Below are 23028 nucleotides of genomic sequence, written 5' to 3'. Positions count from 1 at the left end.
ATATATTTAAAATTTTGTTGCCATATTTATTAAATTTGTAATATCAGTAGACTATGAATATTTTTGTTGGTCACTATCAAATTTGTAAATATGAATAAACCATTTATTAAATTTTTTCATACATAAATAAAAATCGACATAATTTCAATTGTCATGATAAGAGTAATTAGAATTTTTGTCGCTAAATGATCATGAAGTTCTATTCAAATAAATAAAAAATGTAATTGAAATTTGGTTTGTGAGAATCATACCCATAACATTTAGCCGAATTATAATAAATATTATTTCACATATAAAAGAATTATTACTCATAATGTTGTATATGAGATTTATGAACTCATGACCACATAGTTAGAGCGATATATTTACCAACTAAGTCGTGTCTTGTGAGTCAAGAGAGATTGAGGTTGGTAAGATTAATTAGACAATTATTAAAAACATAGTTTTTTTTTTTATTTTATTTATGTTAATGCTTAATTTAGAATTTGAATAACATACCAAAAGAGGTAGAAATTCAAATTAGTAACAAGTTTGCATACATTTCGGGAATAGGTTTGAAGAAGGCAAGCCACGTAGTCTTCGCTGTGCTTCCGTCCTCCCACTTATTCTTCCTTGATTACCCCTATTTCACCATTAAATCAAACCAAATAAGCTTAACTTTATACACAAATGTTCATGTCATTTTGAGCTCACATTCGAACACTAAACATGCACCATTACCTGTCGTTGGAAGGACACTCCAACTTCAATTTCTCCCTTGAAGTAAAGATTGAGTAATAAAACCTGGTACATTCTAGGCGATATCTCCGACCATCCTTTTCTAATTCCATCCGCTAATAAATCCTTGACATCTATTCTGCAATAGTCATTTAGTTCCATCCCTTTCGTAAACTTTGAATGTGGTGGTGGATAGTAATAGTAGTAATAGTAGTAATTATTGTAAGAGAAGATCGATAGTCTTACTTGAGTTCGCCAATCAAATCATCATTATCTATAGCGTCATGGTCCATAACTTTAAAGAAGATTTGGAACTCACCACCGCTCTCAGGGTACTGGGCTAGGAATTCAAATTTCTCATCCCATATTGGATTTGGTCCTCCCTCTGAGCCATTTAAAATCACACAATAAAAAATGAGTTTAATTTATAAAATTTAAGAGGTTGGAAAGAAAAAGAGAGACTAACCTTTAGCAACTTTGCTCATGCGTTCTTGGCCCTTGTAGTTTATGTCAACATAAGGGTCAATTAATTCTGCGAAATGAGGCGAAAATGAATAGCTTAACAAGTAAGAGCATAGGGCAGCATGAGAGCAAGTAGAAACCGCAGATTGGAGCTTACCATTAATAGGATCATAGGCTTGAAGTCCTTTACCACTAATCAAATGGACCTCCAACAATCCCATCCCCATTGCTTTGCCTCTGTCTGTCAACCTTGAAGATGAAGTTGAAGGAATACAAAGGCGCAGTGGGTTTATATAGATGACCCGCCACTGCCGCTGCTACTGTCGCACACGCAGCTCCACGACAAAGATGTCTGGCTGCCTTCTACTTGTTGGATGATGGAAGTTCCACATCGACTAATTTAGGGAATGATCATGGGTTTATAAGTGAGGAATGCTAACTCCATTGGTATGAGGCCTTTTGGGAAGCCCAAAGCAAAGCCATGAGAGCTTATGCTCAAAGTGGACAATATCATACCATTGTGGAGAGTCGTGTTCGTCTAACATGGTATCAGAGCCATGCCCTAAACTTAGTCGTGCCAATAAATTGGTAAATCCTCAAATCCTCAAATATCGAACAAAGAACTCCTAAAGAAAAGGAGTCAAGCCCCTCCTCGAAGGCAGTCAAAAATGACTAAGACTCCAAAGGAGTCGAGCCTCGATTAAGGGGAGGCGCACTTTGTTCGAGGGGAGGTGTTGGATGATGGAAGTCCCACATCGACTAATTTAGGGAATGATCATGGGTTTATAAGTGAGGAATGCTAACTCCATTGGTATGAGGCCTTTTGGGAAGCCCAAAGCAAAGCCATGAGAGCTTATGCTCAAAGTGGACAATATCATACCATTGTGGAGAGTCGTGTTCGTCTAACACTACTAACATTTTAATTTAGATTAAAGTTTTTTTACCTGTCTTCTAATAAATATATTCTTTTTTTATAATACATGCATTTAAAAGGAGAAAACCCGATCAAATTTAATAAAGTATAATATTTGATTCTCTTTTAAAATAGAAAACAAAAAATATCACTTTAATTGTTATTCTTTTTTAGTATTATCTTAGACATGTGTATTAATTTTAAATTATTAAATGTATGTCTTAGTTCTAATTTCATTTTTTTAAAATCATAAATATTATTAAATTAGGATAACTTTAATATTTTTAATTTGTTTTAAGTTTGGATGTTAGTATATATTTTGATTTTATTTTAGAATCAAATCTGATTCTTCTTGCACAAAATGTCAAAAGTCATTCATAAAATATGACTTGACCAAGAATTTATGACTGAAAATTACTATTTTACAAAAAAAAAAAAAAAAAAAAAAAAAAAAAAAAAAAAAAAAAAACTTGACCTATATCAAATACTAACCATGTTTTGCATTTAAAAAATTCATAGAATTAAAAGAATATATTTAGTCAAATGTAATTTATGTATAGTATGCATATTTGAAATTATTTTGATACAACTTCTATAGATTTTCAAGTATCAACTCTATTTAATCTGTGGTTGTGTTGTGAAACAGGTTACTAAAGCTGGTTTTTGGAATGCAGCGCTTTGAGTTGATGCAGAGAAAGGCCATGAGCAAAATGGATATACCTGAGGTGGTAAAGAAGAAGAAGAAGGCATGGCGATGGGACAAGAAAGGGCCATGCAGAGTCCGAAATGAGATTCTTTTTTTGTTTTATCAATGGAAATTGACGGCGGACATTGGAATTCTCATGTTCTTATTGGTACTTTTGTCAGAAATAAGAATGTGCATTTCATTAATATTATGAACTGTTTTAATGATAAAAAAACGAACGCCGTCTGTGGGGATCGAACCCACGACCACGTGGTTAAAAGCCACGCGCTCTACCACTGAGCTAAGACGGCCTTGTTGTGTTAATTCATTCTAGAACTAATATAAATAATATATATTATTGGGTTGAGGGATGTTTTTAACCCAACGGTCTATTTTCAAGGTTAGACATTCCCAATAAAAATTGTTTGTTCTTGTTAAAAAAAAAAATAGTTTTTTTTTTAATTTATTTATCCGCCGTTTATAATTATTCATATACAATCTAAAATATATTAAAAGTTCACAAACAACAAAAAATGATAACATATTAACATAATTTAACATTGTCATAAAACTAAATATAAACACTTATTGAGAATAGATTAAAGTAAGAAAAATATAAAGATAAATCATGAAATTAAAAATTTTCTATCTATCTAATTTTGTGTCATTTTAGGTGTTAATTTATAAAATAATTCATAATTTTTTCACTTATAGGAGATGTTGATCCAGAAACTACAGAAAATATTAAAACGATCAGAAACTTTTGATAAAATTCGATAATTAAATTCGTTTACTTGTCATTAATAGGAGTACTAATTTAAGAAATGCAGTATGAACTTAAATAGGAGTGAGTAAACAATAAAAACGGTTTTTCACACTACTCTATACAAAATGAATTCGAATTCCTTGGTTTTTATTTATTTATTTATTTATTTATTAAATCCAGTGAGAAAAAAAACTTCTTTCTATCATTACAGATTGTATACGTTAGAGATAGACTAGAATACAATAATATAAGTTATAGATAGACTTAAAAATGGTCACGGTTTATTTATGATCTCAATATTGTCGAAGTTAAAAACTATTATATAAAAATGTTTAAATGGGCCCATTACAAAACAAAAAATTATATGTTTAAAATTTTGTTGACATATTTATTGATATAGACTTTAAATTTTTAGTGATAATTATTTTTAACACATGCTAATTTACAATGTTCTCAATAGGGATCAAACCCATACAACTACATGATCACTAAATTATCTAATATCAAATTTGTAAATATGAATAAACCATTCATTAAAATAAAAAAATGTAATTGAAATCTAGTTGGTGAGAATTGTTACTCGTAATACCGTATATGGGATTCACGAATCGAGTCAAGACTTAAAAAGATAGGTTTTATTTTATTTATGTTAATTCATAGTTTAGAATCTGAATAACATACCAAAAGAGGTAGAAATTCAAATTATAACAAGTTTGCATACATTAGGGAATACGTTTGAAGAAGGCAAGCCACGTAGTCTTCGCTTTGCTTCCATCCTCCCACTTATTCTTCCTTAATTATCCCTATTTCACCATTAAATCAAACCAAATAAGCTTAACCTTATACACAAATGTTCATGTCATTTTCAGCTCACATTCAAACACTAAACATGCTCCATTACCTGCCGTTGGAAGAACACTCCAACTTCAATTTCTCCCTTGAAGTAAAGTTTGTGTGCTATAACCTGGTACATTCTAGACGGTAACTCCGACCATCCATTTCTAATTCCTTCCGCTAATAAATCTTTGACATCTATTCTGCAATCATCATTCAGTTCTATCGTTAGTAAACTTTGAATGTGGTGGTGATAATAATAGTAGTAATTATGTAAGAGAAGATCAATGATCTTACTTGACATCGCCAATGTAATCATCACCATCTATAGCGTCATGGTCCATGACCTTGAATAAGATATGAAAGTCACCACCGCTCCCAGGGTACTCTGCTAGGAATTTAAATTTCTCATTCCATACTGGATCTGGTCCTGCATCTGCGCCATTTAAAACCACACAAACAAGAATGATATTAATTTATAAAAATTTTGAGGTTGGAAAGAAAAAGAGAGACTAACTTTTAGCAACTTTGCTCATGCGTTCTTGGCCCTTGTAGTTGATCTCAACATAAGGGTCAATTGGTTCTGCGAAATGGGGAGAAAATGAATAGGTTAATAAGTAAGTAAGAGCATAGGCGCCATGAGAGCAACAGAAACCGCAGATTGGAGCTTACTATTAAGAGGATCATGGGCTTGAAGTCCTTTACCACTAATCAAGTGGACCTCCAACATACCCATCCCCATCGCTTTGCCTCTGTCTGTCAACCTTGAAGATGAAGTTGAAGGAATACAATGGTGCAGTGGCTTTAAATATATATATATATATCTATATATAAGGATAATACCGGATCAAATTTAATAAAGTATAATATTCGATTCTCAAAATAAAAAAGAAAAAATATCACTTTAATTGTTATTCTTTTTTAGTATTATCTTAAACATGTGTATTAATTTTAAATTATTAAATGTATGTTTTAGTTCTAATATCATTTTACGCTTATGACTAATGATGTATGTCAATTGTTATTAAATTATGATCACTTTAATATTTTTAATTAATTTTAAGTTTTGATTTTATTTTTATTTAGAATCGGGTTCTTCCAACCACACACAATGTCAAAATCGTTCATAAAACATGACTTGACCAAGAATTTATGACCGATAATTACTTGTGACAACAAAATTTAACCTATATCAACTATACTATTGACAATGTTATAAAAAAAAAAACTATTTAAAAAATTTATAGAATTAAAAGAATATATTCAGTCAAATATAAAATTTAAATATTCGTCCGTATCAAAGTAAGCAGCAACCGGATAGATAATAATGAATTAACTTTTTGCTCTTTTATCTTCGGGTTAAAAATCAAACTTTTACAAGGATGTGATATTGTCCACTTTAACCATAAGCTCTCATGTTTTTACTTTTAGTTTCACCTCATATTAATAGAGATGTTTTTCTTATAAAATCAAGATCATTCTCTAAATTAACCCATGTGGGACTCACTTCCAAAAATCTTGAATTATAATTATAAAAAAAAAAAAAACGAAACTTTAATGCTGGTATCTTGGATTTTGGCTGTGGGTGAAACCTGTAACTGAGGCATAAAAGAAATGAAGATTACATAACGCGAAAAAGAAGGCAAAAGAAGAAGAAGAAGGCATGGGGATGGGGAGAAGAAAGGGGCATGAAAAACAACAATATTGATATTGAAAAATGCAAGAACGCCGTCTGTGGGGATCGAACCCACGACCACGTGGTTAAAAGCCACGCGCTCTACCACTGAGCTAAGACGGCCTTGTTGTAGTAAAACAAACAACAATATATATATTCTAATAATAAAAAAGCTTAAATTATTCTTGTACTTTGAATATGTTGTTTTGGGAACAATAGATTATGGTTTATGACATTAATATTTAACCGAATGAATTTAAGAAAGGCCACATTAACATAAATATGAGTGAGTAAAGACTAAAATCCATTTCTCACACCACTCAAATACTAAAAGAATTCGAATTCCTTCATTTTTTATTTATTTATTAAATTTAGTGAAACTAAACTTTTTTTATTATTATTTTAAGACAAACAAATAATATAGATTTTTTTTTTTTTTTTTTTTAATGTTTGAAAATTAAGTCCATGAATGTCTTTGTTATCTCCATTTTATAAAAATAATATATATATAATTTGGTTAAAATAATAGTTTTTATTTATTTTTAAAATAATTTGGTTAAGGATTCCATGCGTCAATGAGATTAAAAAGAATTATATCATAGTAAATATATAAATATAGTTTTAAGAAAAAAAAAAAACTAAAAACAAGAAATCTAATTTTATCTTGTTGCTAGTTGTTACCGTATTTACTAAAATTGAATTGAATGTAACACCAACTTTTATTTATTGAAATTCTCTGTAAATAATAAAATTGACGCAACTCCAATGATGGTAATAAAGTAATTAGACTTTTTGTCACTAAAAGTTTACGCGTGCCGATGTTCTATATAAATAAATAAATGTTAATTGAAACGCTGTTGGTGAGGATCAAACTCATAACATTTGACCACGAATACAAGAGAAATATTATTTTATGGATCTACTAACCCAAAACCATATAATTAAAGTCATGTGTTTTACCAATGAATTATGACGGGTTGATATTATATTATAATATCTTAAAATTTGAATCACCAAGATGTTCATAAATAAAATTATAAAATACTTAGCTTCTTATTTTACTTAGTTTAGACTATTTTGATTACATTTTATTAAAAGAAAAACAAAACAAAGTACAATTTGGTTAGAGCAGCAAGTTTTCACTTTGGTTCAGATTTTGAGCGTTTTCTTGATCAATGACCTTCAAGGGTGAAGGTCACTCCAACTTTAATTTCTCCATTGTACTTAAGGTTGGCTCCTACAACGCTGTACTTTTGTGGCCACATCTCCGACTTCCCATTTTCAACTCCGAAAGCTAATAAATCCTTGATATATATCCTGCCACAGTCATTTAGTTCTATCTCGTAAATCAGATCATTCAATTCGAATATGAGCGTTCTTATTATAAGGGTCTTACGTGGCTTGACCGATGAAATCATCAGCAGATAAAGTGTCTTTGTCCATGACCTTGAGGATGATCTTGTAGTCACCACCGCTCCCCGGATACTCTGCTTGGAATTTAAACTTCTCATTCCATACCGGACTTTCACCTGCATCTACGCCATTTAAATTCACCCAAATATGCTTCCAAATAATAAATGAACTAATAATTGATGAGCTTTAAAGAAAAAAAAAAGACTAACTTTTAGCAACACTGCTCTTTTGTTCTTGGCCCTTATACTGAATCAGAACATAAGGGTCAATTTTACCTACAAAATGAGAGGAAGATGATTAGCTTAATAGCATAATCAAATTAGCTTAATCACAAAGTAAATCAAATCTAGAAAGAATTTGAAGAAGACAGAGAAGAATGACAGGTAGGATTATTATTACCCAGGATATCTTTGCCTCGAAATCCTTTACCATTTACCAAATTGACCTCCAATATTCCAATCGCCATAGCTTTGTTTCTCTCGCTCAAGCTTGGAGGATTATGAAGCTGCGGTGGGGTTATATAGATGAGCAGCCGCAGCGGCAGCCGCTGCCGAGTCGTCAACATCGATGACTCAACCAACCTCGCAGACACGGGCCCACGTCAAAGAGCCAACATGGGATGCGTGGGGGCTTGGAACAAAGGAAGACGGTTTCAACTCTTGGCGGCATAATTATTATTATTATTATTATTAAAATTTTAAAATTTTATTTACCTGTTTTCTAATAAAAAAACAAAAAAAAAAAAAAAAAAAAAAAAAAAAAAAAAAAATCTTGGTAATATATAATTTATGTATTTAAAAGGATAATGATCCAATCAAATTTAATAAAAGTATATTATTCGATTCTGATTTTTGGTATCGTTGATTAAAAATGAAAAATGACAAATATTATTGTCTAATTTTTATTCTTTTTTTAATATTATCTTAAATGAAATATATACTTTAGTTCTAAAATAATTTTCAAAAAATGATAATATTTTATCCAAGAATTAAAAGAATATATTTAACCAATATAAAGTTCAGATATTTGTACGAGTCAAAGTAAGCAGGCATGTGATATGATATATACGGAATTGATTTCATTTTGATTCTTGAGAGAGCTGCAAACACAATCTCGTTGTAAAGTTCTCTACATCTATTCTTTTTATAATCAAATCTGCCCCAAAAGAAGGATATTTGCATCTTGCATCTATTGTAATTTTTAAACTCAATTCCAACAAATATCTCCGATGAATTACCACTCATATTCCAGCAAAAATAAATGAAAATTTTCACTAGGTGGAGGAGATGGGGACGGAAAAGGCTTCTCCATCTCCGCTCCACCTTGTAGACATAGTAAACTTGGTAGCTACGGTATTGATACATGCACAATGCACAATGCACAATTTTTCTGCTACACTCAACTCTAAAAAACACTATATATTTTCAATTTTGTTAAACCAAATGTTTGAAATAAGCGTTTTAAAAGCTTATAATGCCTCATCTTAGTGGAATCAAATCTTATTCTAATCAAGCCAGAACAGAAAAACACAAAAGGGATGGATGGGGGAACTGATTCTGGGGACAATTGAGCAAAAGGAAACTGTACAGTGTTTCAGTACACAATGAGTTGGTCATCCAAATACCATCTTTACCTTTCGGGTTCGGTCGAAATGTTAGCCGGTTCACCAGACGTTCTTTCGTCTCGGTTTCTATAGATTTAGTATTGAAGCAGATGGTCTAGGATAAGAAACAGCTTTGTTATTTGTGGCGTCACTGCCTTGACTGGATTTGTTTACGGGTTCGGTTATAGGACCCCCCTTGGCTCCACTTGTTTCAATGGAATCCTGAAGTTGTTCCAATGCTTTCACCACTGAGTTCATGTTTGGTCTTAACTTGGGTTCGGTTGATATGCATTGAATCGCAAGTTTAGCTGCTTTCAGTGCTCCTGCAGTAGAATATTGGCCTTCGATGCGTGTATCCAGCATTTGGAGAACTCTTCTTTTGCTAGTGAGGTAAGGTTTGGCCCATTCCACAAGACTGTGTTCTCCCGATGGTCGGTTTTTGTCTATAGCTCGTTTCCCTGATAAGATTTCGAGAAGAACAACTCCAAAACTATACACATCGCTCTTGGCAGTCAAATGACCTTCAAAACAAGAGAATGAATCCAGGCTTGGAAATTTAATAACTAGTACTCAACTCATAGTCACACATCATCATGTTTTTTAACATAACAGCACAAGTAGATAGGCTTGTTGTAACAGCCCAAGGCCATTGCTATTAGATATTGCCCGTTTTGGCCCGTTACGTATCACTGCCAGTCTCACGATTTTAAAACATGTCTACTAGGAAGAGGTCTCCCCACCCTTATAAGGAATGTTTCATTCTCCTCCAACCGATGTGGGATCTCACAATCCACCCCCTTGGGGTCCCAACGTCCTCGCTAGCACATCGTCTAATGTCTGGCTCTGATACCATTTGTAATAACCCAAGGCCACCGCTAGCAGATATTGTCCGCTTTGGTCAATTACGTATCACAGTCAGCCTCACGATTATAAAACGCATCTACTCAAAAGACTGATTTTGAACAAACAAGGCAAAATGAAAGATACCTGTGATCATATATTCAGGAGCTGCATAGCCATATGTTCCCATTACCCGAGTAGAAACATAGCTTCTATCACCGGTAGGCCCATCCTTAGCTAATCCAAAATCAGAGAGTTTTGCATTATAATCCTGTCATTTCAAGGTTCAACACAAATGAGATCAAACACAAATATTTCAGAAACATAGTTTCGAAAAGGTCGAATCGTTTCAGATACCGAATCGAGCAGAATATTCGAGCTTTTGAAGTCCCGATATATTACTTTCGCTTCCTCACTGTGTAGAAAAGCTAGACCTTTAGCAGCACCAAGGGCAACTTTCAATCGGAGGCTCCATGATAGAGGCTGAAAGTGAGCACTCCCTGATACCCCAAACAAATAAAATGAGAATCTAAGTAAACAAGTAGGTATACAAGTAGAATAAGTGAATAGCTTACTCCTAAATAGATGATTTTCTAAGCTGCCCCGAGGCATAAATTCATAAACAAGAAGTCGATGTTCATCCTCTAAGCAAAATCCAATCAATCTCACAAGATTAGGATGATGCAGCTGTCCTAGGTAGTCAATTTCTGTCTGTAAATTCAGACATCCACAAATCAATCCTACATTACAGATGATTGAAGTATAAACCAAAAGCTATAATTTGGTTAGCAGATGAAGTGAACTAACCAGCCATTCTCTGTGACCCTGAAAGCCTTCCTGGTTGAGCCTTTTTACAGCAATGACCAACCCAGTTCCTGGCTTGGTAGCTGCAAAGGACTGCTCGTCAACCCACCCTTTAAAGACAGAACCAAACCCGCCCTCACCCAGGACACTGTCGGGGCGGAAGTTTCGGGTGGCAGTTTTAAGGTCATTGTAGGTGAAGTTTTTCAAGTTGGAGGACTGCAAGATCTCGCCCTCTGTTCGAGGAGTCCGAGGAGTGGAGACAGATGAGGACTTGCTGATTGAATTGCCCTTATCATTTCCATCTCTTGCAGACTTGAAGCTCAACCCTGTGCAGAAGCCATTATTCAAAGCTCTAGTTAGATCTATAAATGATTCCCTCATCAAAGAACACACAATCAACCCAATGCCCACTTTAGTTTTCCATCAGAGAGACATGAAAAGAGAAAAATCCAAATCCGAATCAAACCATTTCAGGAAGTAACCAAATCAAAACCAGAGAGAACCCAGAAATAGAAAACAAAGAAGAACAGAAATTGGAAAACCTAAGTGAAGTAAAAGAAGGAAACAAAAGGATTCAAACCAATGTGAAGAGGGCTCTCGGCTTTAATCCTGGCACTAAGGCAGGACCCCATGAACAGTTAGCTCAAAAGAAGGCCTTCAACTGAGCGGCTGCAGAACAGGGAGAATGGGAATAGGGAAAAGGGGGGGGGGGGGGGGGGGGGGGGATAGAGAGAAAATGGCGAAATGGGGAGGTAGCGGTAGGGAAGTGGATTTGTCTTGCAAGTGTGAAAGGTAGAGGGGTTTCCATGACCAAGCTGTCAAGGAATCCCCAATTTGAATGAGTTGGACCAAAAAAGAAACAAATTCAGATGGGGAAAGGAAAGGAAGACAAAGTTTTGGGGCTTTGGGGAGCGGAATTGAAGTAAAATTTTGGAGTATCCGCGTGGTTTAGCTTTGGGTTATGGGGAAATAGCTTTATTATTGGTTCCCATTAAGAAAGGGGGCAAGGAGGCTAAGCTTAAAGGGGTTGACCTGGCTTTGGCCTACACTCACTGACAGTGTCAATCAACAAGTGGGGAGGGAGTTGCAAGTTGGAAGAAGTAGATTCAAAATGGCATTAACTCCCTGAAACTGAGAGCTATTGGGCGAGCTTTGAGTTATCCTTTTTCTCCCTATGGATTTTAGTACGGTTTGTAAGGAACAATATGCTCCTACAATCCTCAAATGGCTAGTTGGGTGAGTTTGTGGCTATCAGTACACCGAAAATTTAAAGACTAAACCCGATTATGCCCAAAAGAGTTGGCCTAGGCACATTTGTCAACCTCACATGGGGTTAGCCAAAAGTCGATTAGGGTCGACCAATAGGCATAAGTGGTCAACCCCTCAATATCTATTTGTCAATTCGGTTCATCCTTTTGAGAATTTGACCTTAAACAATTTAGCCCCAATCCTTCAAGGGTCATCTTAGTTTGTTCATTCAAACGGTAAGGTTGACCATGACTTTAACCATCTCTCACAAGTCAACTGAGAAACCTTAGAGCTAGACTAATCTTAAAAAATGAGGGAGAAAGCCAAAAGTTAACTGGATTGAATAATTATCCAACGGATTCCATAGAATTTTAATATGCTCAAATATATACATATAAAATATAAATTCCCACCACATTCTAAAAGTACACCACCAATACATATATTTTTTTTTAAGATCTAAGCTTTCTAATAAAATTTGATTCATATTTCTAATTTGACAGATATATTTTTGTTTTAATAATATAAATTAATTATTTTTTTAAAGTGGGAGATTCCAAGTTATGATCTTTTAATAATATTCTTATTTTTAATTAGTTGAAAAAACAGTTACGCAAATTAAACTTTAATTTTAAATAACTATTTCAATTTTCACTTGTGGTTGGGAATTTGTTACATTAATTTCCTAACAATCAATAATTTGAAAAAAAAAAATAATAATAATAATAGATGAGACCCCATTCAATCAATGCATGATATTAATTAATTATTGAGTAAATGAACTAATATGATCGCAATTGTCAATTTTACCCTCTTAAAATAAAACGCTTCCAAAAGTGCGGCCAGTCCCTTAAAAGACGAGAATTGATTATTCAGAATAATTAATTTTTATTTTTAAATATTATAAAACATGACTAATTGCTATTCATTTTTTTTATATATATATAAAATTCAGCCGATAACATTGACCTGTTGACCTATTACCTGTCATGTGGGTTACAGCAGATAGTTTGTTCCAAATAAATAAATAATATACATAAGAAGACAGATTTGTTTTTTTCTTTTTTTCTTTCCCATCTATTTATATAATAATAAATTTCATTTTATTTAATAAAGGAATTATAATTGTGTATTTAATTTTCACCACCGACGAGATTTATTCTTCTTAGTCAACCAATAGCTAAATTTAAGACATTGAAATAAACACAAAGTCAATTCATGTATTATTTAATTTTTTTTAATATTTTAATTCAATCTAAATATCAGTTTATAGCTTCCTAATAATCAAGATTAAATTAATCATGAAGGGTTCCAGTAATATCTTTTGTCTAAACATTACTTTACCTGCAAATGTTTCAATATATAAACTTAATAGTATGAACACAAGAAAAAAATACTATAAATTTGATTATATTCTTTAATTAGGCGTAATTTGTATTATTTTAATATGGTATTTTCCTTTGATAGTCTGACATTTCCAAAAGCGTTACATGATATTTTAGCTGACCATTGGTTGACTTTTAATATCTAAATAATAATTATTTTATTTTATTTTTTTGTTTAGTCAATTGTGGAAAAATAAACTCCCAACAGTATTTAGTTTGGTCATTTATGAATCTTTGACTTCATCAAGACACGATATTTGAGAAATTATATGATATTATTTGAAAATAAAGATCTTTTAAAAAAATCTTGAAATTAGATCATAATCCAAATATTTGAAGACTTGGGTTTCATTATTATTATTATTATTATAGTTTTATGGCGTGCATTTTTTGTCTTTAATGATTAGAAGCTGAGTTTTTTTTTTTTTTTTCTTTTTTGACTTTTGATTTAGAAAAAACTAATTGTTTTTAATTAATTTATATATGTTGCAACCCAACATTATACAGCTATGATCCGCTATACAAATGAGATCTATCTGTTCCAATGGCTAAGCTAGATGTTGTGTTTATGTTGTTGTCTTCATGTTTGGAAGCTAGCATGGTCGAGGTCGTCCGGGATGAGTGGTGTCTCATACGTTTCTTCAATTTGCGTTCCTCTGTAACTACATATGCTCAAGATTCGACACCTAATGCTTCGGACATTCCTCTGGAATATGGTTACGTTACCTACCTCTCGCTTTGAAGAGTGAAAATTATCTCCACGTACCAACAAAAGTCATTTTAACATGTTTTGTTTTAGAATACATGTGAGTGAGAACAAAGTATACTAAAATGACATATGTTGGTCTGTGAGGATAATTTTAATTTTTAGAAGCAAGAAGTAGGTAATGTAACCATGTCGTAAGAGAATGCCGAGGTCATTAGTTGCCGAATCCGTATTTCGAATTCTAGACATGAGTCATTACATTCACTCGAGAAATTAATTATGTATACCAGACATTATAGGAAATTGAATTTGCTTCATTTTATACTATACTATAATGTAATATAATACAAAATGAAAGCTTCAAAAGTAGCATGGAAAAAAGGAAGCAGATATCCATAAATGGAATAAACTGCATGCTCTAAAACACATTTCATCCAGATTTACATGCAATATTTCACATGTTGAACCAAACAAACTAAACAAAAACCAAAAAATGCAGAGAATAATGATATTGTTTCTGCATTTTCATGATGGTGAACGATGATCCTACTCCTTTGCCACCTCCATCGCTCATTCCAAGTCCTGAAGTTCCTCCAAATCCGTCACTACTTCATACATTGAAGGCCTGTGTTTGGGGTCTTCGGACAGGCATTTAAACGCAAGCTTAGCTACTCTAAGTGCCTTCTTCACCTCACACTGCCCCTCTATTCTACCATCCATAATCCTCAATACTCGTCTGTGGTTAACACAAGGCCTTGCCCAATCTACCAAGTTTTGTTCTTTCGGAGGCTTCGTCGAGTCCAACGCTCCTCTACCGCATAAAATCTCAAGTAGAACCGCTCCAAAACTATATACGTCGCTCTTCGGCATCAAATGACCTAATATTCCAAAACCAAACTCAAAGTTTAGAAAACTATACTAGAATAGAATTGAAAGTTCGAAAATCTATTAAATACCTGTGGACATGTATTCTGGCGCTGCATAGCCATAGGTACCCATGCATCGTGTCGAAACGTGGCTTTGGTTGCCTATCGGTCCGTCCTTGGCTAATCCAAAGTCTGAGATTTTCGCGTCGTAGTTCTGTGGATTAAAGTGTTATTAGACAACAACAAAGTTATTGATGTATTGTGTGTATATATATGTTTATACCGCATCAAGCAAGATGTTTGAGGATTTGAAGTCACGATGGATGACTTTTTTGCTATGCAAATATGCCAAACCCCTAGCAGCATCAAGAGCAATTTTCATACGTAGCTTCCATGAAAGAGGTTGAGACCAAGATCCTCCTGAAAATTTTTAATTTTTCCAATTTTCCCATTTAGATTTAAGAAGCTAAACTCAAAATCAAGAAGAATTTAGAAGCTAGAGGACTCACTCCCAAAAAGATGATTGTCCAAGCTGCCACGCGACATGAACTCATAAGCAAGAAGCTGGTCGTCATTCTCCAAGCAATATCCGACAAGTTTCACAAGATTTGGATGATGCAATTGTCCCAAATAGTTGATTTCCGCCTATAATGAATTCCCACAACACTTAATAAAAAAATCAAAACCATATCTAAGCTTTTGTATTAATGAGATACTGACCAACCATTCACTGTGTCCTTGCATGCCATCTTGATTGTGTCTTTTGACAGCAATAGCTATGCCAGTGCCGGACTTGGTGGCGGTGAGCGAGTGGTCATCGATCCAGCCTTTAAACACACTCCCAAAACCTCCCTCTCCCACCATGCTCCTTTGACGGAAATTCCCAGTGGCCCTTTTCAGCTCATTAAAGCAAAACCTCTTCAGATTTGAAGACTGCAAAATCTCATCCTCCGTTCTTGGACTTGGATGAACCGACGCCGACGAACTCGAACCGTTCGATTCATTGCTTCCATTTTTCTCATAATCACTCGAATCCTTCCCTATATACACAAATCCCCAACAGCCAAATTACTCCATATATCCCACACGGATCATCAAAATGATTCCTTTACAATGAAATTCACTCAAAGATTGAACTTTTTAAACACCCTTTTGAGATTAGGCATTAATTTCATGAATTTCAACCAAAACACACAAAAAAAAAAAAAAAAAAAAAACAAAACAAAACAACAGCAAAGAACAAAAGAAGAGCATACCATGATAAGGGCTTCCATTTTCCATGGCAAGACTAACACAAGATCCCATCTTGTTGGTTTGTTTATGAAGGATGAAGAAGAGAAAGTGAAGAGCTCATAAACCCAATAACTAAGGAGGAGAAATATATATAAGACTGAGGGTGAGGGTCTGCAAAAGGGAAGAAACAAAACAGTGGGGAAAACGGGGTTGACTTGCTGAGTCGGCCGCCAGATCATACGTTATATTCAATGTGCAAAAAATCACAGGCGTGTGTTCAAAATCCTACGCATACAAACCACAATCAAATGGCAATTACTCGGCACAATCATACGTCACATCTAAGTTCGCACAATCGCCACGTGGGTCGGTAACAAAAATTCCCTCCACCTAAGCTTCAATAATATAAAATGGACCTTTAATTTATTAAAGCAATAGCAACTTTTTTATTTAAAAAATTAAATTTTATTTAGGTGGGTTCCATGAAAGTATGAGGAAGAAGAGCAGTATGAATAAGGTAATTTCGGTGTAATCTAATACATAGGATATGCTCCATGATTTCATAATCAATAAATTTTGTATGGGTGATATTACACCTAATTATCCGTGGACTTATAATATTGTAAATATTATCCATTTTATTTTCATTATTTTCTCTCAATTTTTTTACCTTTTTACTTTTTTTTATTTTTTTATTTTTTTACTTTTGTGTGAAAGTGGAACTTATGATGGATGTCTAACTAAAGTGTAAATCCCATTTGGGATAATGCTTTCCCTTTTCTCCCTTTTCTGATTTGCCAATCCCCATCATTCCAACTTAGATTTTATCATCTTTTTAATTTCCACAAAAAATTTTAAATTAATTTAGCCATCTATTTAATTTGTTTATAGCAAAAGTTTTTGAAAATTCGAAGAAAAAAACACTTTTGAGTTATATTTATACTGCTAAAAATACTCTTAATTCTATTTTTTATTGTAATTAAATATATTTTATTTAGTTAGGTAGGTTTGGAACATTATTATTTTTTTTTTATAATGATTTTAAAAATATACCATTGGTTGAATTATTTGTGAGATTGAAATATGTTATAATTATTATAATTATTAGGGGGAGAAAATATGTGTGGGAAAGAGAGGAAGAAATTTTTGTCAAAGAAAATTAGTTTGAAAAAGTGCAGATACCTACAGTAATTAGGAAATTAAATGTGTTATATGATTAATATGGGAGATTAAATATCAACTCTCTTTTTAAGAAAAAAAAAACACTAATAAATAAAACTTCTTTCTTTCCCATTTTAGTCCATTCCTTTTTTTTTTTAATTTAATTTTGTTTCTTTTATTATAATTTTTTAAATGTAAAAATTCAAATTTTTTAACTTTTAGTGAAAAATATAATATCTTTCGAACAAAATTAATATAGGAAGAGTGTGATAAAGAGTCTACTCCTTCGAAATGGCCATTCATGCTATTTAGGACCGACAATCGGTTCTGTTTATCATAAATCTCTTTCATTATTTGATTTTTTGTTGTCGTCTTTTAAATATCGATTTTTTTGAAACCACTAAAGTTGTTAGAATAATGTTTTTATTTCTCTAACTACAATATAATTCATAAGCGACAACGAAGCCGGTCATATCATCTTTTCTATATTAAAAACCTTAAAGAATAATGATTTTATCATTCGTTTGTTTTTCCGCTTCAAGTTTTTGAGAAATAAGTGTAAAATTATAAAGGAAAAACTACGATTTAATTATTATTATTTTTTTTTGTTGACTTTACAACAATATTATCCTAAAAATTCATATAATATGGTGATTAAACATAATTGCATTGATTTCATGACTATAATCTTTTTTTTTTTTTCTTAATGTGATTAGGTCATAAACCACCATAGCCTAAGTTCCACTCTTAATTAACATAGTTAGGTGCATCAAGATTGACTTTAATTTTATTTTCAAAAATACATTTTGTTTTAAGCATTTCTTATAAAACCAAAAAACAGTATCTTTACTTATATTTTATTTTTAAATAAATTATATATAAAAAAATTTAATTTGTTCCACGGCTCAAAATGTTTATATTAATGTCAAATTACTAGATCGAATAATTATTATTAATATTAAATACTAGATATCGTTGAAGTGATTATCGGAATAAGGATGCCATTAACAATGATTGTCGATAATAAGTGATGATATTTTAGAGATTTTTGTAGGCTTAAAAATATTTTATAAAATATTTTATAAAATAATTAGAAAGATAGGAGTTAGTTATTTGATATCTTATTATTATTATTAATATCTCAGTTTTGAATATTAAGAAAAGGGTAAGTATGTGATAATCATCATTAATTTACACGACCTCTGTTACTTTTCATATTTTTCAAACACATATTCATGAAGTCATACCAAAATTAAGTAAATTATGTGCAGATCGGATTTGGTAAAATCTTTTATTATTATAGATTAGGTCAGATAATCTTGGAACTCTCAACAATCTTAATTCCACCTATACCCAACTTCTCTAAATTTTATGGATAATATATTATTCAAAACCATAATTAACAATCTTAGACTTAGAATTTGGATTCAGCCCCGGATAGCTCCAATATTTACCTGCTATATAGTCACGTTACTTACTTCACGTAAAACTGTTCAAAACAAAATACGTTTAATTTTGGAGTTTTTATGACTGAGACACGAAAGTGCACATTAGTGTTATGGATAGTATTTTTCAAAATTTTAAGTCTTTTTCAGTCATTTTATTCTTAAGATTACTCTCATTCGTATATGGTCTCGATTCATTCATGTACCCCTCATTTTCCTTGAGTGTCACATACCCACTAGCTTTCACCTTGGTTTGTCCACGAACCACGTCTTACTAGAAATGATATCACTCTAATACCATTTGTAACAACCTATGCCGCACTCAACCACGTCTTCCTCTATTTTTCATATATATATTTAATTCAAAAGAAAAAAAAATCTTGTAATAAGCTATTTCAGTATGATTTTGAAAGAAGAAATTGATTTAGGTGCAATTTGAGACAAATTTGATAAGCTATGAAAGTTTAATTTATTTAGTGAAGTTGGTGTTAAACTTAATATCATTATTATTTAATAAGAGTTAGATATACTTTGCGGGAGGCAATATAATTCCAATCTATCTTTATTATTATTATTTTTTTAAGGTAGTTGACCAATTATTTTCCACATTCGTGGCCACCAGCTCAATCAATTTTGACAACTCGACAAAAAAAGATCATCGTATCTTCAGTTTTATGCATGGAAATAGCTTCCATAAAATCATTTACAAAGCTTTTTAATTGAAAATATTAATCATTTTCCCCAAATCAAAATTATACAACATATTTAGAACAAACCAATTTATAATATTTATGGGCAAAGTGTTTTTTTTTTTATATGGTTTGCGTGCAATCTCGTGTAACACCCTATGTACCTTAAATACTTGTTTTATAGTTTGTTATTGAAAAATTGGGTTCCCTTGGTCGCCGACCATTAGCTCATTTTTCAATTCTTCTATAAACTATTTTTAAAGGGATAAGGGGAACATGCCTAACACATAACCTAATATATCTTGGACTTCACACCCTCCAACCTTTTGTCTTCTCCATTGTCTTCTAATTTTTTTTTTTTTTTTTATATTAAACTTATCGTTTCATTTCTGGTCAGAGCTACACTAATCAATAACTAAATATTATATCGTAGTCGGTACAGAAAATAAATTAAAAAATACAATGTGGAATAAAAGTTGGGTCAACATATAAGGATCGAGCCATAACACAAATGATTATATAAGAATTTGGGTCGAACCCCAACTCAACTCCTTGCCTCTCAAGAAAGCACGAGCTATTTATATCTTGACTTGTGACATCCTGGTTCAGTTTAGTCTAACCATTTAGGCTAAAAAGAAAAAAAGAAAAAAAAGAAAGAAAGTAATAATGAAAGATGGGCTTGGGTGGGGCAAGTGAAGACGTGACCCAAGTGAATCTGAATCCAGGCTCAGTTGGGCCTTTTGGAAACACTGTGTATGAAAAAGCCCAAGCCCACTCCAAACACGGGTAGGAGGAGAGGAATATTTGTTTACGTCACCTGTGGGTGTGTTAATTTTAGTGAAAGCACAATCCTATAGGCTAACAGGCTAAATTTCAAACCCTTCTAATTATTAGGTGGACAGGAGTTTACATTCAGGAACACAAAAAGAAGAGACACTTTCCCATATTCTTGGGATGACAAACTGCTTTTTCCCATAACTCCATAATTCTAACTGCCAGCCTATCAAAATTCCACGTCAGCATACTAATTTTGCTTTCAGAATTACTAATGTTTTTGAATTGGAAGAAAAAGGTTGAAATGTTTTTATTTTTTAATTTTTAATCAATAAATTAGAAAGGCACATGGGGTACATGCAAAGAGAATAATCATTTTGATTAGTTTTAAAAGGTCAGAAAAGGGAATTATTTTCTCCCTATTTACAAAATGAATTAAAATTAAAATGCTGACAACTAGACATAAATAAAATATCATGCAAATTCTTATTCTTTTACATTTTTTTTCTTGTGGGGTCAGATTCCTTATGTACCCATATATATATATATTAACTTCGTGTGCAATAATTAGATTCCCGCATACAAAAAAAAAAAAAAAAAGGTTTAAATTGGATTTTTAAAATAATATGACATAAAATCATTATTAATTACCTTTAAAAATTAGTTTTAACGGGTAAAAAAAATATATCTAGCTTGAATAAACTAAGATTAAAATGATGGACTGAAGTGAAAAAGAAAATAATAATAATAATAAAAATAAATATCCGTGAAAAATATGGAAATGGCAGAGCCACAAATTTAATATCGTTGTTTGGTCCTTTTATTTGAAAATGAAATGAACGGTGGTCCCAAATTTGAGGGGATAAAGCACCACGTGTCACCGCTCCTGAATTGATTGATGACCTGTAGGCTTCAGCGGCTGCGCTCCTCCCTCGCCTTTCTCAATATTAAATTCATAAAAAGTTAATACGAATCATGTGCTTTGCGTGTTTATGTTATTTATTTTCTGAACTGTACTTTTTCTTTTCCCATTACTTTAACCATATATATATATATATATATTAACTTTCAAATATTTACCTGAATTTTAAAAACATGTTCACAAAATATACAACAAAACGTATAATTTTATTTTTATATAAATTAACTAAGGATACACCTCAAACATCATATCGATTCAAATATATATTTTATTATTAGAGGTGGTCGTTTTGAATTTCTCATCTATAAAGTATATACGAGCTTTCAACTTTATAACGCTTGACTTAACTTTTGCAACATCCCTATAATATTATGATGTAAAACTGATTTATGAACACGTGAGATTAGCCTGAACAAAAAAAAAAAAAAAAAAAAAAATCCAAATTCCACTCCTTTTAATGAAAGTTAGTTAGTTTTTTTTTTTTTTTTTCCTGACTGTAAATAAATAAATTTTCAGTCCACTTATTTTAATAAAAATTCTTTTAAATTTGGATAATCTAAAATTAATTAGAAAATAAAATTTTTAAATTTTAAAAATTTTAGCTATGACTTAAATAAAATTTTATTAAAGGTCAGATCAAGATTCAGAATATTTCCTACTATTTGCTTCTAAAACGAAAATTACACTCATACAATAATAGGACTTTGTCTTCGGTAGCATGCATCTCAAAAAAATTCTCATGAGATCACCTAATCAAGAATTGCTTCAAGCCAATCACGTTTGACTAATAACAAAATTCTTATAATTAAGCAACCGAAAATGAATATGTACTTTGTTGGTATAGATAATAATTTTAAATATCAGGCTCATCCGAATAGTTTAGTAGTTTGACAAAATAAAAAAATTTAGAATTAAAATTCATCCATTTTTAGTGTAATTTTTTAAATTATTAATAGTGTAAATATTTGAATAGCGATACACCTGTTTGAATGAACAAATTATTTCTATTATTAAAAAAAAAAAAAAGTATTTGCTATAAAACCTTATTTATTTATTTCAAGTTGCTTAATTGAATTATATAGAAGTTAACGGGTCATACAAATCAAGCAATTTAATTAAATATGGTAAGGAAAAAAGGAAGGATTTTTTGTAATTTGAATGTGACTTGGTCTCCAAGTGTTGATCCGTGCTAAATGACCATGTTGCCCTTAACCTTTGGTACAGATTAGGTGGCCAGGCTTTATTAAATGGAATATCCCATCTTTTCTGCTTCTATTATATTATTATTTAATGCAGAAAAAAAAATGTTTTTGTATTAATTGGCTTCATAATTACTCAATAAAACACGGTGGGAATTTCTTATTCAAAATTGAAAAATTCAAACTACGGAAAAACTTATTGGTCTTCATACATTTTAGTCAAATTTAATAGCGTATTAATTTTTAACTAAATAATTTTATTTCAAATATTCACTTTTCAACTGAACATATATATATAATTTAAATTAATTATGTGGTTAAAATTAGACATTTAATTAATAATATTTTTATATAAAATAAAAAATACCTCAAATTTGAAAAATTAGGATTTGGTGTAATTTTTTAAGACATGTTTGGCATTAATTTTAGTCTCTTTTGTCTTGTCGCATAATTTTTCTATAAATTAACATTTTTTTTAACGAAAAAATGACAAAACCAAAAAGAAAATCTAACTGGTCTAATTTTTTAATGTGCCTATTTTGTTTAACTGAAATTCAAGAATTAAAAAAAAAAAAAAAAAAAAAAAAAAGGAAGATTTAAACGTAAACTACCACAGACCACTGATTTTTATATCCGTAAGAAAACAAAATCTAATTCAGTTTCACACTCCATTTAAAGAAGAAAAGAA

At 31.7% G+C, this 23028-nt stretch overlaps 5 protein-coding genes and 2 non-coding genes across 9 annotated transcripts; all 7 read right to left on the bottom strand.

Annotated features, from left to right (window-relative positions):
- Positions 1–476: 476 nt before the first annotated feature.
- Positions 477–1489, bottom strand: LOC147794931 (16 kDa phloem protein 2-like). The gene is made up of 4 exons (XM_087120970.1): positions 1337–1489; positions 964–1102; positions 721–856; positions 477–622 (listed from the first exon to the last, which is right to left on the bottom strand). The coding sequence occupies exons 1-4, from the start codon at positions 1404–1406 to the stop codon at positions 617–619; spliced, it is 351 nt and encodes a 116-aa protein (XP_086977096.1). The 5' UTR covers positions 1407–1489; the 3' UTR covers positions 477–616.
- A 1527-nt stretch (positions 1490–3016) lies between these two features.
- Positions 3017–3088, bottom strand: TRNAK-UUU (transfer RNA lysine (anticodon UUU)). The gene has a single exon. It is a non-coding gene; the product is annotated as a tRNA-Lys (tRNA).
- Positions 3089–4163: 1075 nt separating this feature from the next.
- On the bottom strand, positions 4164–5177 carry LOC111792221 (16 kDa phloem protein 2). Its single transcript, XM_023673607.2, has 5 exons — positions 5050–5177; positions 4895–4960; positions 4675–4813; positions 4445–4580; positions 4164–4346 (listed from the first exon to the last, which is right to left on the bottom strand). Exons 1-5 carry the CDS (start codon positions 5117–5119, stop codon positions 4341–4343), a joined length of 417 nt encoding a protein of 138 aa, XP_023529375.2. The 5' UTR covers positions 5120–5177; the 3' UTR covers positions 4164–4340.
- A 926-nt stretch (positions 5178–6103) lies between these two features.
- On the bottom strand, positions 6104–6175 carry TRNAK-UUU (transfer RNA lysine (anticodon UUU)). Its single transcript has one exon. It is a non-coding gene; the product is annotated as a tRNA-Lys (tRNA).
- A 908-nt stretch (positions 6176–7083) lies between these two features.
- Positions 7084–8020, bottom strand: LOC111806697 (16 kDa phloem protein 1). Of its 2 annotated transcripts, none has more exons than XM_023692112.2 (4): positions 7865–8020; positions 7675–7740; positions 7449–7587; positions 7084–7369 (listed from the first exon to the last, which is right to left on the bottom strand). In XM_023692112.2, exons 1-4 carry the CDS (start codon positions 7929–7931, stop codon positions 7225–7227), a joined length of 417 nt encoding a protein of 138 aa, XP_023547880.1. In that variant the 5' UTR covers positions 7932–8020; the 3' UTR covers positions 7084–7224. The 2 variants fall into 2 exon arrangements, with proteins under 2 accessions (XP_023547880.1, XP_023547890.1); XM_023692122.2 differs by having other exon boundaries at positions 7449–7581.
- An 848-nt stretch (positions 8021–8868) lies between these two features.
- LOC111779154 (receptor-like cytoplasmic kinase 176) lies at positions 8869–11444 on the bottom strand. Of its 2 annotated transcripts, XM_023659258.2 has the most exons (6): positions 11293–11444; positions 10716–11038; positions 10484–10619; positions 10266–10408; positions 10056–10179; positions 8869–9589 (listed from the first exon to the last, which is right to left on the bottom strand). In XM_023659258.2, exons 1-6 carry the CDS (start codon positions 11342–11344, stop codon positions 9156–9158), a joined length of 1212 nt encoding a protein of 403 aa, XP_023515026.2. In that variant the 5' UTR covers positions 11345–11444; the 3' UTR covers positions 8869–9155. The 2 variants fall into 2 exon arrangements, with proteins under 2 accessions (XP_023515026.2, XP_023515009.2); XM_023659241.2 differs by having other exon boundaries at positions 10266–10619.
- A 2974-nt stretch (positions 11445–14418) lies between these two features.
- LOC111809027 (putative serine/threonine-protein kinase PBL10) lies at positions 14419–16330 on the bottom strand. Its single transcript, XM_023695346.2, is given in 7 exon segments — positions 14419–14625; positions 14628–14929; positions 15008–15131; positions 15201–15337; positions 15427–15562; positions 15638–15957; positions 16174–16330. Coding segments are annotated over 7 exon segments (1167 nt in total). The 5' UTR covers positions 16223–16330; the 3' UTR covers positions 14419–14526.
- Positions 16331–23028: the final 6698 nt, after the last annotated feature.

The sequence above is a fragment of the Cucurbita pepo genome, chromosome 1 (assembly GCF_057944985.1).
Source record: "Cucurbita pepo subsp. pepo isolate OVF chromosome 1, ASM5794498v1, whole genome shotgun sequence".
In the NCBI taxonomy this organism is placed as follows: Eukaryota; Viridiplantae; Streptophyta; class Magnoliopsida; order Cucurbitales; family Cucurbitaceae; genus Cucurbita; species Cucurbita pepo.
This window is presented reverse-complemented; position numbering and strand designations above follow the sequence as displayed.

Bases quoted from the DNA above. Each gene is read 5' to 3' on its own strand.
- LOC147794931 (XM_087120970.1), bottom strand. From the start codon at position 1,406: ATGGGGATGGGATTGTTGGAGGTCCATTTGATTAGTGGTAAAGGACTT. The intron at 1,103-1,336 runs GTAAGCTCCAAT...TAAATGGCTCAG, and splicing joins AGCCTATGATCCTATTAATG to AGGGAGGACCAAATCCAATA. The intron at 857-963 runs GTAAGACTATCG...TGACTATTGCAG, and splicing joins GATTTGATTGGCGAACTCAA to AATAGATGTCAAGGATTTAT.
- LOC111792221 (XM_023673607.2), bottom strand. From the start codon at position 5,119: ATGGGGATGGGTATGTTGGAGGTCCACTTGATTAGTGGTAAAGGACTT. The intron at 4,961-5,049 runs GTAAGCTCCAAT...CCCATTTCGCAG, and splicing joins AGCCCATGATCCTCTTAATA to AACCAATTGACCCTTATGTT. The intron at 4,814-4,894 runs GTTAGTCTCTCT...TAAATGGCGCAG, and splicing joins CATGAGCAAAGTTGCTAAAA to ATGCAGGACCAGATCCAGTA.
- LOC111806697 (XM_023692112.2), bottom strand. From the start codon at position 7,931: ATGGCGATTGGAATATTGGAGGTCAATTTGGTAAATGGTAAAGGATTT. The intron at 7,741-7,864 runs GTAATAATAATC...CTCATTTTGTAG, and splicing joins TCGAGGCAAAGATATCCTGG to GTAAAATTGACCCTTATGTT. The intron at 7,588-7,674 runs GTTAGTCTTTTT...TAAATGGCGTAG, and splicing joins AAAGAGCAGTGTTGCTAAAA to ATGCAGGTGAAAGTCCGGTA.
- LOC111779154 (XM_023659241.2), bottom strand. From the start codon at position 11,344: ATGGGGTCCTGCCTTAGTGCCAGGATTAAAGCCGAGAGCCCTCTTCAC. The intron at 10,180-10,265 runs GTATCTGAAACG...TTGAAATGACAG, and splicing joins CGAATATTCTGCTCGATTCG to GATTATAATGCAAAACTCTC. The intron at 9,590-10,055 runs GTATCTTTCATT...CTTGTTTTGAAG, and splicing joins TCCTGAATATATGATCACAG to GTCATTTGACTGCCAAGAGC.